At 39.5% G+C, this 15,936-nt stretch overlaps 1 protein-coding gene across 2 annotated transcripts in view; it reads right to left on the bottom strand.

Moving 5' to 3' along the window:
• Positions 1-4,636, bottom strand: part of slc8a1b (solute carrier family 8 member 1b) — a 177,310-nt gene extending 172,674 nt beyond the window's left edge. The window contains exons 1-2 of one of the 2 annotated variants that reach the window (XM_049463790.1): positions 3,753-4,636; positions 581-2,445 (exon numbers count right to left, since the gene is read on the bottom strand). In XM_049463790.1, the coding sequence (XP_049319747.1) occupies positions 581-2,400 (1,820 nt within the window). In that variant the 5' untranslated portion in view covers positions 2,401-2,445; positions 3,753-4,636. The remainder of the gene's footprint in view (positions 1-580; positions 2,446-3,752) is intronic. The other variant, XM_049463791.1, reaches the window with a different exon arrangement.
• Positions 4,637-15,936: the final 11,300 nt, after the last annotated feature.

The following is a 15,936-nucleotide window of genomic DNA, read 5'->3' as shown; positions in this document are numbered from 1 at the left end:
AGAACTGCCAAAGAAAATCTTTGATGCTCTAAAAGACATTACATCATCACCACACATCCGACATCAGCCAGAACCCAACAGAAAAAAAGGAAAACTTCCATGAACCAGAACCTTACAAAAACCACAGACCACTAACATGTACACTGACACAGACAGAGCAAGCTTCAAGGCTCAGAGAGCATAGAGTGAAAGCTGTAAAGAAGGACAGATGTATGAGAAAGTGAAAGAAAACAGGAGCTGGAAAGAGGAACTGCAATACAAGACTTCTGATGACATCTCTTCCTTCGGCCGTTCTTTGGGATTCATGCTTTCCGATGACATTGTGACATCACCACGATGTCACAAACCACACATTCAACGGCATGCATTCAACCAACTGTCAAGCATTTCAATTCAATGATATCATTTTATCATTCATGCAACTTGGTTTCTTAACTGACAAGAGCACACAGCAAATCATCATAGTAGCAAGAATAACTACTAAGTATCCAAAAAATATATATTTCTGAGCACAGAACAAATGCTCTGTCAGTAAAGATACCAAAACAGTTTTTCTTAAAAAATCAAAAGTGCAACTTACAAGATTTCGTCGTTTTGGAACTCCAGCATGCCATGGGAGTCCTCAAAGTCCTCGCCACCTCCTTTGGCACTGCCCTCGACAGTCTTGTAGGGTACCATAACAACGCCGCGAGCTCCTGATGTCCTGAGCACCTTCACCTCCATCACGCCTACACTCTCGCTGACGTGGGTCACAGGCTCTTCAAAGGTGAAGATTCCAGCATGGTCATCGTCAAAGATAGTGACGGTCGCAGTGGTGGGCAAGCCAAGAGTCGCGATGGTCTCCACATGGTTGGCTTCAGTGGTCTCTGGTTCTGCTCCTTCGTGAAGAACGCGAACATTACTGAGGTGAACGTGGAAGTTTTCGTCCTCTTCAAAGATGTCATCGTCAATTATCCCAATGCGGATCTCCTTCTGCGTCTCACCCGCCTTGAAAACAACAGTGCCTTCAGTAAACTCGTAGTCTGAGCCAGCGTTTGCTGTGCCATCTTCAGTGCGAAATTCAACAGACACCATCTGGTTGAGGTCACCACCACGCCTGATTACATTTACAGCAACAGTTCCACAGTTCTCCAGACACTGGTAGGAACCAGGTTCGAAGAAGATCTTGGAAATGGGGTCGTTTTCACCAGTGTCACTGCGTACCTCATGCATGCTCACTGCTTTACGGGCTTGGTCCGCTGCATGTTTCTTCAGAATGTTTCCGGCACCAGTCATCAGCCTTGTGGCCTGGCAGCGGTAGAATGCACGGCTCTTTTGCTGCTGGCTGAGTACCTGGTAGTTAGCAAGCTCGATCAGTTGCTCAACCTCTTTGTCAGGATGCTTTTGCTTCAGTTCCTTCAGGATTTTTGCCATGTCCCGCCTGGCCTCCTCCTCATCCAGATCCTTATCGTCCAAGTCCAGTGTGAGAGTGCCATCCAGAAAGTCCACAGCGTGGGAGTTGAGCATCTTCCCATCCATTTCAATGTCCACTTTAGATGGAAGCGGACGATCACCCTCCGTCTCAATAATCATGCCACGCTGCCTGCCAGTCCGATAGCGCTTGTAGACATACTTGTAGAAGAGAAGACGACGGTCAGCTATCCAAGCAAACACCACACAGATAGGGAAGAAGAAGAGGGTGAGAAGACCTTCCCACACCTGGACAATCCCTGGAGAGATAACAGCCAGTATCAGGTAGAGCCACAGGTAGGCAAAGATGCTCCAAGCGGCAGTTACAAAGAAGACGCGCAGATGCTTCACCTTGCGATGCTCCCCATCAGGAACCACATACACGCAGATCCCAATAATCACAAACATGTTAAAAGCGGCACTGCCAACAATGGTGGAGGGCCCGAGGTCACCAGCTTCAAAGTTATGTCCGCACACTTCAATGACGGACAACAGAATTTCTGGTGCAGAGGAACCCAAGGCCATGAGGGTAAGGTTGGACACTGTTTCATTCCAGATGCGTACAGTAGTGGTTGTCGTTTCTCCATTTGGTTTCTTGATAGTGATCTCCTTCTCTTGAGAGGTGATCACCTCGATGGATGCCATGAAACGGTCTGCGATGATTGACACTCCAAGGAACATGTACACCAGTGCCACGAAGTAGACCGTAGCCCGTGCCACTTTGTCCCCAAACGAGGGGTTCTGAGGCTCCCACACGGGGAGAATGACTCCAGGTGCACACTCGACAATGCCTCCACAGGATTCCGATTTGTTGTCAGAAGTGTTATGGTTCGAGCTGTGGTCTTGCACATTCTCTGCCATCACACGGTGAAGGTTGGTGAGCAGGATCGCCACAATCACCAGATACTGGAGCCCCATTGAGAGGTATGAGGAAACCTTGGCCTGCCTCATTGTTCTGCGACGAGTGACAAATGAGCAGTCTGCTGCTTTAGAAACCTGCAGATGAAAGAGAAGAGGGAGGGGCAAAGGACAAGTGAACAAAAGGGTGAAGTATAACTGTATGTAAACAAGTGACACAGCAGCATTGCTTCATTAGAGGCTGCAGAGCGTGCAGATACAGCGGCTGACACGTTGGCTTGCCCTGAATGCGTAACGGGACGGACTGCGTAACGGGACGGGGCATGGAATTTTTATGAGTGAACAATTATGTCAGTGCCTGACATCCCTGGTCTTGTGTAATAATGAAGGCACTACACAGAGTCTGTGCACTACAGTATGCATGAGGATGCCTGAGAGAGCTTCCCAGTTTTGGGAAATGCCACGGGTTAAAATGCCTTCACTTCTAATGCAACCAATACCAGTACCTCTGAAGAAGAACGCAGGAAACACAGACACATATGCTTCCTAACGACAGGCTGGACAGAGTATTAATTCCTAAATTTAGCACCTTTCCCATAGCTGATATAGATTGAACAAGAGTTACAAACAACCACCTGTCTTTGGAATATAAATGTGAATACCTATGAAGATGCAGAGTCGACTCATTGGTACCCTCGCCAAGCAAAAAGTGAATTTACAAATTGTTGAGTATCGCTAGAGTCTGAAAAGACACGTATCATACGTGTGCATGCATGCACTAATTCATTCCATCTCATGCCCTCAGCTCACCTAGATCAATAGATAGATACGTAGCTTATCAGAGGCGTCCTCCTGCCCACCATACGCAGCTGCTGTTGCGCATCTCACACATTCACACATTGTGTCTTGCGCTGCTTCTCTACTACAACATCCTTCTGCACCCTCAAAACCAAGCAAGGATAGCACGTTGCTGAGGACGGGTCTGCTGGAGCGCATGCATGTTTGAGCACACTTTTTCATTCGTCTAAGCAGGACAGAAAAATAAGGGCAAAAAAGAAGCCCCAGCATGCATGCAAAAACGATCAGTAGCAGCAGCAGCAGCAAATATCTGCAGTGGTTATTAGTGCAACCGGTCAAGCAGAAGCGCTATCCTTTCCAATAACGAGGGCAAGCAGAGGGGGTAGGGGGTCCCGTCCCATCCTTTTCTATCCTATCCTGTCCTGTTCTGTCCCAAACCCAAAGCTCACCCCAGAGAGCTGGTCTGAGGGTGCAGAGCAGCAGTAGTAGTCCTTACCCTCACGAGACAAGAAGAAAAAAGGAAGAGGAGGTAAAGAAGAGAGGTCAGGGTGAGTGTGAGAGGGTCCTATCCTGTCCTGTCTTGTCCCAAACCCAAAACGCTGCCCCAGAGCTGGTCTGGGGGGGTCCAGAAAACAAGAAGTTCTTACCTTAACAGGAGGAAGATGAGCAGAAAGAGGAGCAGGAGGAGGAGAAGGAGGAGAGGTCAGGGTGAGTGTGGAGCAGTCCGCCGTGTCCAGGCTCACATTCGTCTCGGTGGGTTTTGTTGCAGGGTTGTGGAGTAGGTGGAGGAGGAGGAGGCGGTTGAGGTGGTGTTGGTGGTGGTGGTGGTGAGGATGATGATGATGGTAGAGGGGGTGGTGGGTAGGTGGGGGTGGTAAGTGGTGGTGGTAGTAGTGTGCTGGCGGTTGCAGAGGGGGGGGGGCGGAGGGAGCGAGGGAGGCTGAGGGTGGGGGGGGTGTTTCTTATAGGCTCGAGACGGTGGAAAGGTTAGATTTGTTTCTCGGTTCCCATACGCGCGCGCACACAGGCACGGGCATGCTCGGAAGCGCGCGCTCACACACGCACGAAAACGCACGCTGGTGTTTTCTCCTTCCCGCGCGCGCGGTATGTGTGTGTGCTCTGTTCCGTGACCGGACCCGCAGAGATCAGACGGCCGGTGCTTCTTCAGCAGATCTCGCGCTTCAGAGGGCAGCAGCGGTCTTCAGCGCGCGCGCCAGGTCTTCCTCATTCTTCTCCTGCCGTCCTCCTCGCGCTTTCTCTCTCTCTCTCTTTCTCTCTTTCGCGCGCGCTCGCTTTACCCTCTCCCTCGTGTACGCGCGCGCTCGTCAGAGTGTGTGTGTGTGTGTGTGTGTGTGTGAGAGAGAGAGTGTGAAAGCTGCGGAGCTCTAGAGTGGGACTCTCTACTGCTGCTCTCTCTCTCTGTTCCTCACTCTCTCTCTCTCTCACTCCCTCTCTCTCTCTCTCTCTCACTCGCGCGCGCGCGTGATGACGCTGGAGTGTGATGTGGAGCCCCCTGTTAGCGGCGGGACCCTCCTTCTCAGTCAGTATCCAGTGCAGCAGTACCCCCTCCTTCCCTAAACGCACCGTTTACAATCATATAATCAAAACACCTGACCCACAGGAACAGCAGTGTAATGCAATATACTCTCTCTCTCTCTCTTTCTCTCTCTTTCTCATGCCTGATCATCATTAAAGCAACAGTATACAAATAAAACACTAGTGTAAATATATACTAGTGCATCTAAAATGTACAATATCATTGCAAAATTACTTTATTTTAGTAATTCAGTTCAAAATACGAAACTCATATATTATATAGATGTACTACACACAGAATTATCTATTTTAAGTGTTTATTTTTTAATTGTTGATGATTATGGCTTACAGCCAATGAAAACCCAAAAATCAGTGTCTCTGAAAATTGAAGAATGTTATATAAGACCAATTGGTATTTTTGGCAGTGTGGGCAGTGTGCCAAGTCCTGCTGGAAAATGAAATCCACATCTCAATAAAAGTTGTCAGCAGTGCTTTGGACTTATAACATTGGTGCATTGAATATCACACAGTGGACCAACATCAGCAGATGACATGCCTCTCCAAACCATTACTGTCCATCAGTCTGGAGGAAGAGTGGAGAGACACACAGTCCAAACTGTTTGAGGTCTAGTGTGAAGTTTCCACCAATCAGTGATGGTTTGGAGATACGTGTCATCTGCTGGTGTTGATCCACTGTGTTTTATCATCAAGTCTAAAGTCAGTGCAGTTTTGTTTTTCCCAAAAAAAATGTACAGCACTTTATGCCCCTTCCCTCTGCTGACAACTTTTATGATGATGAAGATGTGAATTTCATTTTCCAGCAGGACTTCCTCCTTCCATTGCCCATACTGCCAAAGTACCAATTGGTCTTATATAATATTATTATTTATTTTTTTTTAAACATTGATTTTTTGGGTTTTTTTCTTGTCTATTTTAAGCCTTAAAATAGATCACCCTGTGTGTAACACATCTATATAATATTAATATATGAGTTTCACATTTTTAACTGAATTACTTGAAATAAAGTCAGTAATAAACTTTTCAATGATATTTCAATATATGACTGAAAACTGGAAATCTTCAACACATTGCTCTCACACTCTCCTGTTATGTTTATTTTTCAGGAACAGCAATAGTGTTCCTGAGTCAGTTTGAACCAGTGTGTCACGTGGTCCCTGTCTGTTCTCGTGTTTCTGTGTTTATTTACCTTTTCTGTGCCTGTCTCTGCTTGTGACTGTGAGTGTGTCTCCCACGTGATCCGTGATCCTCAGTGTTTCTTGCCCTCACCTGTGTTCATTTGTAACTCCGCCCCTTAGCCCCAGGTGTTTTCTGTTTCCCTTGTGTGTGTTACACTATTTATAGTCCGTGCTCCCTTTCCCTCGTGTCGGTTCTTGTGCTTTGTTAGCCTGTTATGGTTGCGTCTTTGTTCCCCATAATTCTTGTTTTCAGTTTAGTTTCAGTTTATTTGTTTATTTTTGTCTTTTGTTATTTGTGTAATAAATTCACTCGCATTTGCATCCGCTCTCCTCGTCCTTCCTGCCCGCATCCTGACACAGTGCATGTTTAATTACCCAAAACATGTCTGAAATAATGTAGTGTGAATATATTTTATTACTAAGTCCATTGCTATTTATTCTATCAGTATTAGGTGCAATTTTAAGTTCCTATATATATATATATATATTATATTATATATATATATATATATATATATATATATATATATATATATATATATAATATAATATATATATATATATAATGTTGTTTTAGTTTAGTTTTTGCAGGGGGTGGTTGCAAATATGAAAGATGAACCATTTTCATATTAAATGTTGATTACACTGATTAAGGCAAGCAAAAAAAAGTTTCATACTAAAAAAATATTTTTAACTATTTTTTCCTAGATCTTCAAACTTTAAAACGGGTCAATTTGACTTGTAACATAACAGGAAGATTAAGGAAATTTAGATTCTGATGTCAAGTGCTGGAACTGTTCCAGTTGGAAGGGTCATATTTCTCAAAAAGGAACAAACAAATATCTTACAGGTTTTTTTTATGTTTTCATCTTTCCCGTAACAAATACTTAAATCACCGGTGACACAAACTCAGACACTGAGGGTCTGTAAATGGATTACGCCGATCTACATCTCTCTGCCAGGGATCGATATCGCAGAACCCTGAAGTGTATGTATATTTTATTTTCCTTGAAGATGATCTACAGCATCAGGATTACATGGAAGTAGCTTAGCGCACTTTAGCTCAAGACCACACACACACACACACAGGCAGTTTCAGAGTAACCAATTTCTTGGCAATTTACTGCTGTGGTGTGTCAGGAAGAGTTTTGTATCCCAGCCAAACCAAGATATTACTACTGTTGAGGGCATAAAAATAAATCGGGTCACAGAATACACATACCAGTTCAGATCTGTTTAGATAACACCTTGTTATTCTCAATGGACACCAACAGTGAAATCACAGTCTAATGTGTTATGTCTAAAAATATCTATTTGCTTAAAAAAATGTGTACCTTTCTAATTTGCTCCAATTTGCTATAAAAAAAATTACAGACACCATTCTGTTTTACCTGTTACCCGTCATCTCTCCAACTGTTAAGCATGGGGGTGGGTGGATCATGCTTTGGGCTTGGGTTTGTGTTGCAGCCAGTGGCACAGGGAACATTTCAAAGGTAGTTGGAGGAATTTATTTATTTATAAATGTATTAAAAATGCGCCCTCCCCTCCCCCATGCTCTGTTTAACCTGTTATTGTCCTGACTTTTATGTTGTGCCTCTTGCCAGGCTGCTATTGCCAACAAGAAATTGTTATTTTTTTCTGTAAAGAACATCTCTCCAACTGTTAAGCATGGGGGTGGGTGGATCATGCTTTGGGCTTGGGTTTGTGTTGCAGCCAGTGGCACAGGGAACATTTCAAAGGTAATGGGATAAATTTATTTATGTATAAATGCATTAAATGCCCCCTCCCCTCCCCAATTAACTAATTGACCTGTTATTGTCTTGTCTTTTATGGTATTTGTCCTAAAAGACGGCCTCTTTCCAGGCTTCCGTTGGAAAGACAAGTTTGTTTTTAATAATTTTATTTTTTTTATAAATTAAGGTCAATAAAAAATAGTAGTCTAATTCTTATGATCTCTATATTTTTGGACTGTGGAAGGAAAATATATTCCCCAAAGGAAAGACACACAGACAATTGGAGAATAGGCAAAACTCCAACTGTTAAGCATGGGGGTGGGTGGATCATGATTTGGGGTTGTGTTGCAGCCAGTGGCACAGGGAAGAATTGAAAGGTAATGGGATAGATGTATTTATTTATAAAATATATTAAATGACCCCCCCCCCCCCCCCCCCCAATTATTTGTTTGACCTGTTATTGTCTTGTCTTTTATGATATATATCCTAAAAGCCTCTTTCCAGGCTTCTGTTGGAAAGACAAGTTTGTTTTTAATTATTTTTTTAAAATATAAATTAAGGTCAATTAAAAATTGAGTGCCTAATTATTATGATCTCTATGATCTATATTTTTGGTCTGTGGAAGGAAAATATATTCCCCAAAGGACAGACACACAGACAATTGGAGAACATGGAAACCCAAAACCTTAGCGAGCCACCGTGTTGCCCAGATTAATTTTCATGTACCACAGTTTGAGAACCACTGATATATATACAAAATAATTTCATTTAAATGTGCTGTAAAGTTTGTCCAATTTTATATGGGAATCTATATGGTGGTGCCGAAGACTGGAGGGCCTTCTGTAATGAGGATCACTAACTGCACAAGTCACGCCAGTCTCTTAAATCTTCACACTGAAGCGGCCTGCGCCTGCTGAATTAGTCTTCCGTACTCTTTACACGCGCCCCGGTGAGATAGTGGGAGAGCCCATAACTGTGACCAATATAGTCTATATTTAACAGTTCCGCAGAGCATATTGTAGGTCATGCTGTCAGAGCGGCAGTCTCAGATTACTGCTACTTGTTCTTTGACATAATTGCTCGTATATTGCCTGTAGGAATGACATGCAACCCAAGTCCACAGTGATTCACTAATGTGTCTTGTATGACGAATCAGTTCGTAACTGTCATGGTCAAAAGTTCCTCTTGTTTGTTCGTCTTGTTTGTCTTGACATGTTTTATTCATGTCTGTTTGTATTCATCCCAACCACTAGGGGGCAACAAGGGTTTTAGTTTAATCTTAGAAATATGAATTTTGGTGAAATATGAGCAGTAGCAAATATGTAAACCTTTTATGCCATTTTATTGGTTTGTACTTTGGCTTGAAACACCAGAGAGTGAGACCATTACAATCCATTAAGCATGAGCTTAAAAGTCAAGTTTGTAAAAGCCAAGAACTCCCAGGGGCCAGTTGTTCAAAGGAAATCTGATCGAATTTTGGTTATCGGATTGGATCAAATCTGAAAAACGGGTTGTTCAAAAGGCAAAGAAGCATTCTGAAATCGGATCAGATCACGTAATCCAATCCTAGTTTGTAAATGGATCAAACCTTCAGTTTCTGTTGTTCAAAACTTTTCAGTAGGATTTGGATAACTTTGATCCAAAAAAACAGGATTACCCTGATCCCAACAAGGAGTAGGATTTCAAGGGGGATTTCAGGAAGTAAATGTGGTAAAACTTTAAAATCAAAGATTTAAAGTAAAAAAAAAAATACATTTGTACAATTTAGTGTATATACATTTACTTCTATTTTGCACTTGACCTGTTTAACCGTTACAGTAATAAAGTAGAAATTGGCTACCAATTAAGCCTTTTATTATAGTAACGTAAAAATAAAAACAATCTTGACCCCATTAAATAAACCCCCCAAAAGATTTCAATAACAAATACAAATAATACATTCATTTTTTCATCTACGTCATTGTCATTCATCACTGTATATTAATGTCAAAGAAACATTTATCAGATATGAAGCTGTCAAAAATAATTTCGAACAATTGCAAAGAACACCAGAGTTTGGTCTGGTTCTTCAACAGGCTCAGGTGCATCATGAACATCACAGAGAGGGACATTGGTAGCAACATTGGGCAGGACAATACATGCAAGTGTTATGTTGCATGCTCCCTGTGGTTCGACTCGCAAATAGTTATGTCATGCAAAGCGTCTCTGCAGAACGCTCAATTGCTCGTATTGTTTTGCAATAAGCAGTATCTTGTTACTGCAAGAAAAGGAGTCATCAACCCCTGTTGGTTCATCTATCTGTTTTTTACATAGCTGGTAATCCGGATTAGGTAATCCTGAAAACTGTGTTTCTGGATCAGGTTGATCCAATCCAATATTGCTTTGAAAAACTGGCTTAAAAGTAAGACAGATCACCTGATCCTGGATAGCAAAAAATGTGATTACCAAATCTGGATAATTTTGATCCGGATTACATTTTTTGAACAACTGGCCCCAGGTCTTCAAAGAAAGCTGTATGATTTCGTGATTTTTTGTTAAAAAAAAAAATCGAATACATATTGGTATTTTTTTGTATACTTTTGTGTAATAGATCAAGTTAAAATGTATTTTCGGTCAATGTTTCCTGTAAAAAACATCTCTCCAACTGTTAAGCACGGGGTGGGTGCACTGTGGATTTTGAGGTGTGTTTAGTTCCATTATAAAATACAGAATTCATATACATATTGTTTTTTTTTGTTTACTTTTGTTTAATAGATCAAGTAAAAATATATTTTTTGTATAGTTTTGTCAATTTTCCCTGTAAGGAACACTCTCCAACTGTTAAGCATGGGGGTGGGTGCATCATGCTTTGGTGCTGTGTTGCAGTCAGTGGCGCAGAGAACATTTTGAAGGTTAAGGTAGTCCACTGTGCTTTTTTTTTAGGTGTGTTTAGTTGCATTATCCTGTTGAAACACCACAAATTTTGTGAGAACCATTAAGCATGGATTTTGTAATAGTTAGTAAAAGCCAATTCCTCCCAGGTCAAAAAAGGCTGTATATTTTTTTTTACTTTTTATTAAAAATACAGATAAAATACACATACAATTTAAAGGCAATGGTCCCAAATACTAATTAAAATAAATATAAACTGTTGACTTTGTAGAAAGTAATAAAAATGAAATATTTTTTCTGATTTAATGTCAGACAGTGAGAAAAACATGCATGTGTATGTAAACTTCTAGCTTCAACTGTATCTATGACTGTATCTATTCCCGAATAACACACCTTGCTCCAGTTTTATCTGATCATTTGCATCACTTTCTGTTGCATTTGCTACTCACAAGATACCACCTCACAACATATACAGGTGTGGGCATCCCCAAACAAAACACTGATATCTAAAGACTTTTGCATTCCACTGTGTGTCACGTCAGGGTGAGATAAATGATGATTTAATGGTTATGAATAAAGTGAAGTTTATTGCCTTTACTGTTAAAGCTATAAATGTAATTTCAGTCCAAAAGACAAAGGTCAGCTAATAATGTGACACGTATTGTGGGTTCTGTTAGGAAACATCTGATAAATATGACCTTAACATCTAATGCTAAATATAAGAATGTAACACTTGGATTCTTTGATAAATATTACAGCATTTTTAGTTTTTTTTTATCAGCACCTTATTTAACCCATTTTATACTGCCATTTTGAGAAAACTACATCATAAAAGTCTCAGACTTTGATCGCAGGATTAAAATAGATGTACAATAATATTCCTCCTCTCTCTTAAAAAAAAAATAGTGGTGTTAAAAACAAATAAAACTAGTTTAATCACAGCAGAATTATGTGATTAATTGAAATCATTTATATTATTATTTTTTTTACCTTCAGGCATAGCTTTTAATAACATGTATTTAAATGTAAATTAAAGTACCAGTGTTAGACTGGTAAAATTAATTATATTCATATTAGTGAAGTCAATTACTTAATTGTACATTAATTGTTTTAATCACAACAATATTCTGTTATTATTATTATTATTATTTTAATGCTGGTACTTTTAATGCTTTACTTATGCCCAATATAACTCACAATATCAGAGGTGGAAAAAGTACTGAAAAATTGTAATTAAGTAAAAAGTACCTTTACTTTGCTAAAATTCTACTCAAGTAAAAGTAAACGTACCCATCTAAAATAAATCTACTCAAGTAAGAGTAAAAAGTAGTCAATTTAAAATGTACTTTGAGTAAAAGTTACATAGTTACTTTTAATTATTTGATGAAAAAAGTACAAACAAATCATATATTAAATTGTTTTTAATTAACTATTATTCCACATAATAATTTGGATCTTTCAGGCAGTGTTTGTTCAGACCAGCCCATAAAACATTTTCAAGAACAAGTGGTATAGGTTTCTATTATCCATTTTCTTCTTTACTATTAAAAAGTTATGGTCATATATGTGACTATAAACCATATTTTTATAGTTTTACAGTTCATTATTATTTTTAACCCCAGTTGGGCTTATTTTGTATTGCATTTTTTTTAATTCAGACAATTGTTTTTTTTTTCAGTATTTAATTTCTTACTCAGTAACGGGGAGTAAAAGTAAAATTACCTTTTTTAAAAAACTACTTTAAAAATGACTAATTACTCATAAAATCTACTCGATTACAGTAACTTGAGTAAATGTAATTCATTACTTTCCACCTCTGCACAATATAACTCACAATATAAAGCACAATATAAAACATCTACTACAGGCTCAGTGTTACACATGCACCTTTTTTTTTAAGGTGGAAGGGAAAGTGTGAACAGTATGTTTATACTCTGGTGGTTTTAGTAGTAAATATTTATAACCCTGATATACGCTGATGTATAACCCTGAAGTTTATTTTTTAATTTTTTTGTAGAATATGAATTGCTGACAGATTTAGATATGTGGGTGGCCTATCTATGCCAATAATGTATCTATTAGTTGTGTATGGTGCTAACCAATAGCAGGTGTAAGGGATGTATCATTTACATACGGCAAAGCTGAAAAAAAAACTAATCCCACCAATTACCACTGTATAGTTCACTGTATAATTCACACCTTGCCCTGTGTTCCTGTGAAATTACCTATGAAATAAAAGTACTTGTAAGTTTTAATATGATTTTTTTGTGTGGTATGTGGCCGTAAAAAAATGTTTGAGAACCACTGTTCTACAGGAATTGGATTATGACGTTTGTTTACATGAATTTAATGTTTCAGTGTGAACACATAACATCACTTTTCTGTCACATCAACTGTCTCTCTATTGACTGGGCTTTCAGTAAAAAATTGACCGTGTGGAACTTTTTACAGTTTCTACAAGGAACATTAGGCAAGCGATTCACAGTCAACCTTCACTACCTTCTCCACTGCCTCACAGTAGACCATTCCATCCATTAGAATGATTAGAGTGTTAGCCTAAATATTTATAACTACGTGACTTAAGATTTTATAGCTGAATAATAAAATAATAAACACATGATATGATTAAAGATCTGTTTAGACACAGTGACGGGTGTATATCAGGTATATTGGGTAAAAGGTTGGATCTTATAAAGTGTATATCAAGGTTGTGTGTGCTGTGTACAGTTGTGTCAGTATCAGTATTAGAATCCTAAACGGTGTTGGGGACAGAGCACTGTGTTGTTATTGTTGGTGAGACACAGTCTGAAGTGTGATTGGAGGATAATTCAGGCTGAGAACTGCATTGACCCCTATTTCCCGCCACAAAAACAAAAAGGCGGGATAGGACGGTCCTCCAGCATGGGGATGAGCGGCAGATTTCAGCTACAACAAAGTCATATGTCATATGAAAAAGTTTGGGCGCCCCTATTAATCTTAATCATTTTTAGTTCTAAATATTTGGGTGTTTGCAACAGCCATTCCAGTTTGATATATCTAATAACTGATGGACACAGTAATATTTCAGGATTGAAATGAGGTTTATTGTACTAATAGAAAATGTGCAATATGCATTAAACCAAAATTTGACCGGTGCAAAAGTATGGGCACCCTTATCATTTTATTGATTTGAATACTACTAACTACTTTTTACTGACTTACTGAAGCACAAAATTGGTTTGGTAACCTCATTGAGCTTTGAAATTCATAGCCAGGGTGTATCCAATCATGAGAAAAGGTATTTAAGGTGGCCAATTGCAAGTTGTTCTCCTATTTGAATCTCCTCTGAAGAGTGGCATCATGGGCTCATCAAAACAACTCTCAAATGATCTAAAAACAAAGATTGTTCAACATAGTTGTTCAGGGGAAGGATATAAAAAGTCGTCTCAGAGATTTAACCTGTCAGTTTCCACTGTGAGGAACATAGTAAGGAAATGGAAGAGCACAGGGACAGTTCTTGTTAAGCCCAGAAGTGGCAGGCCAAGAAAAATATCAGAAAGGCAGAGAAGAAGAATGGTGAGAACAGTCAAGGACAATCCACAGACCACCTCCAAAGAGCTGAAGCATCATCTTGCTGCAGATGGTTTGACTGTGCATCGGTCAGCAATACAGCGCACTTTGCACAAGGAGAAGCTGTATGGGAGAGTGATGCGAAAGAAGCCATTTCTGCAAGCACGCCACAAACAGAGTCGCTTGAGGTATACAAAAGCAAAAGCACACCTGGCTTCTTTCACATCACTCTCCCATACAGCTTTTCTTTCTGCAAAGTGCGATGTATTGATTCAAATAGGAGAACAACTTGCAATTGGCCACCTTAAATACCTTGTCTCATGATTGGATACACCTGGCTATGAAGTTCAAAGCTCAATGAGGTTACCAAACCAATTTAGTGCTTCAGTAAGTCAGTAAAAAGTAGTTAGGAGTGTTAAAATCAATAAAATGATAAGGGTGCCCATACTTTTGCACCGGTCAAATTTTGGTTTAATGCATATTGCACATTTTCTGTTAGTACAATAAACCTCATTTCAATCCTGAAATATTACTGTGTCCATCAGTTATTAGATATATCAAACTGAAATGGCTGTTGCAAACAACCAAATATTTAGAACTAAAAATGATTAAGATTAATAGGGGCGCCCCAAACTTTTTCATATGACTGTATGTACTGTATGTACAGTATTTCACTTTCTCTCAGTTCTATCTCCTGCATATACAGCCAGTTTACAGTACTCACCTCCACCCAAGGTTAAACCTTTCTGCTCATCTTCTGGAGGACAGCAGCAGTGGTGTGATCAGCAGGAGTGATACTGATCAGCAGAAGTGATACTGGTCTGTCAACTGTTTTCATAAACAGCACACACACTGTAACCCTAAACAGAACTACATTTTCCATGGAAAGGGTTTCCCCTAAAAAAGATGACTCAGTGGATTTATGTTACACACACACTCACACACATACACACCTAACAAAACAGAAAAAAAACCTTGAGACACTTTTCATGCTATTTAAGTTTTTGACTGTGTTTTTACCAATAAACAGTCAAATAGTTGCATGCATCAGTGTGGTCAAAACCTCTGTGAATAGTTTTGTAAGTAAAATATGATTTGTTCCTTAAAAGGTTCTTAAAAACTTCTCACTTTAGCGATCAACTGCACACCGTGGCTTTGCTGTCATAACAACGGGAAAAGTAGACTAGGGTTAACAGGCATGTATTTTTTCTCTTAACCCTTGTGTGGTGTTCATATTTTTCTTACTCATTTACTTTGTTAAATGCTTTACACATGCTCACTTCACCTAAATTGCAAGCAATATAAACAACTTACATGGTGAATATTTGCCCTTTACCTTTCTTATGTTACATTTCTTTCAAAAAGTGCTACTCTTTTTTTATTAGTTTTTTTAATAAAATGTAAAAGAAAATGAATTAATTTACAAATGAAGCAATGTTTATTATCCCTTGGCCAAACATACTGTATGTAATATAAATGTGTAGGGGGGAAGGGGGGGGGGGTGTACAGTGTGTGTTTATCAAAAATGTGTTTTGATATATGTTTTTCACAAAAAAATGAGCCAATGCCAATGAGTTTGAGTTAGAAAAAAATATATTTTTAGTATCATTTGATGAAAAATGAAAACGGGTCCCACAGACCCGAACACCACACAAGGGTTAACAAATCATTGTGTGTGTGTGTTTGGGCGTAATGTGAAATTAACCAATTAACCAGCGTGTCACCTGCCATTCCCTTTAAGAGAGAGGTGAGCTCTGACTTTGGTTAATTGCTATTTTAACAGTGCATCACTTCTGCACTTCTCATCAAAGGGAAAACGACCTGCTCGTTCATGCTGTGTAGGTGCATGAACTGGTAATTTATGGGAGCAGCAATGTTATTTTATTTTGGCAGATGTTTAAGAGAACTCGAGACAAACGTCAAACTAAGCTTCTTTATATATGTTT

The sequence above is a fragment of the Astyanax mexicanus genome, chromosome 14 (genome assembly GCF_023375975.1).
Source record: "Astyanax mexicanus isolate ESR-SI-001 chromosome 14, AstMex3_surface, whole genome shotgun sequence".
Classification (NCBI taxonomy): Eukaryota; Metazoa; Chordata; class Actinopteri; order Characiformes; family Acestrorhamphidae; genus Astyanax; species Astyanax mexicanus.
The sequence above is the reverse complement of the archived record's forward strand: the minus strand, read 5'-3'. Positions and strand labels throughout refer to the sequence as shown.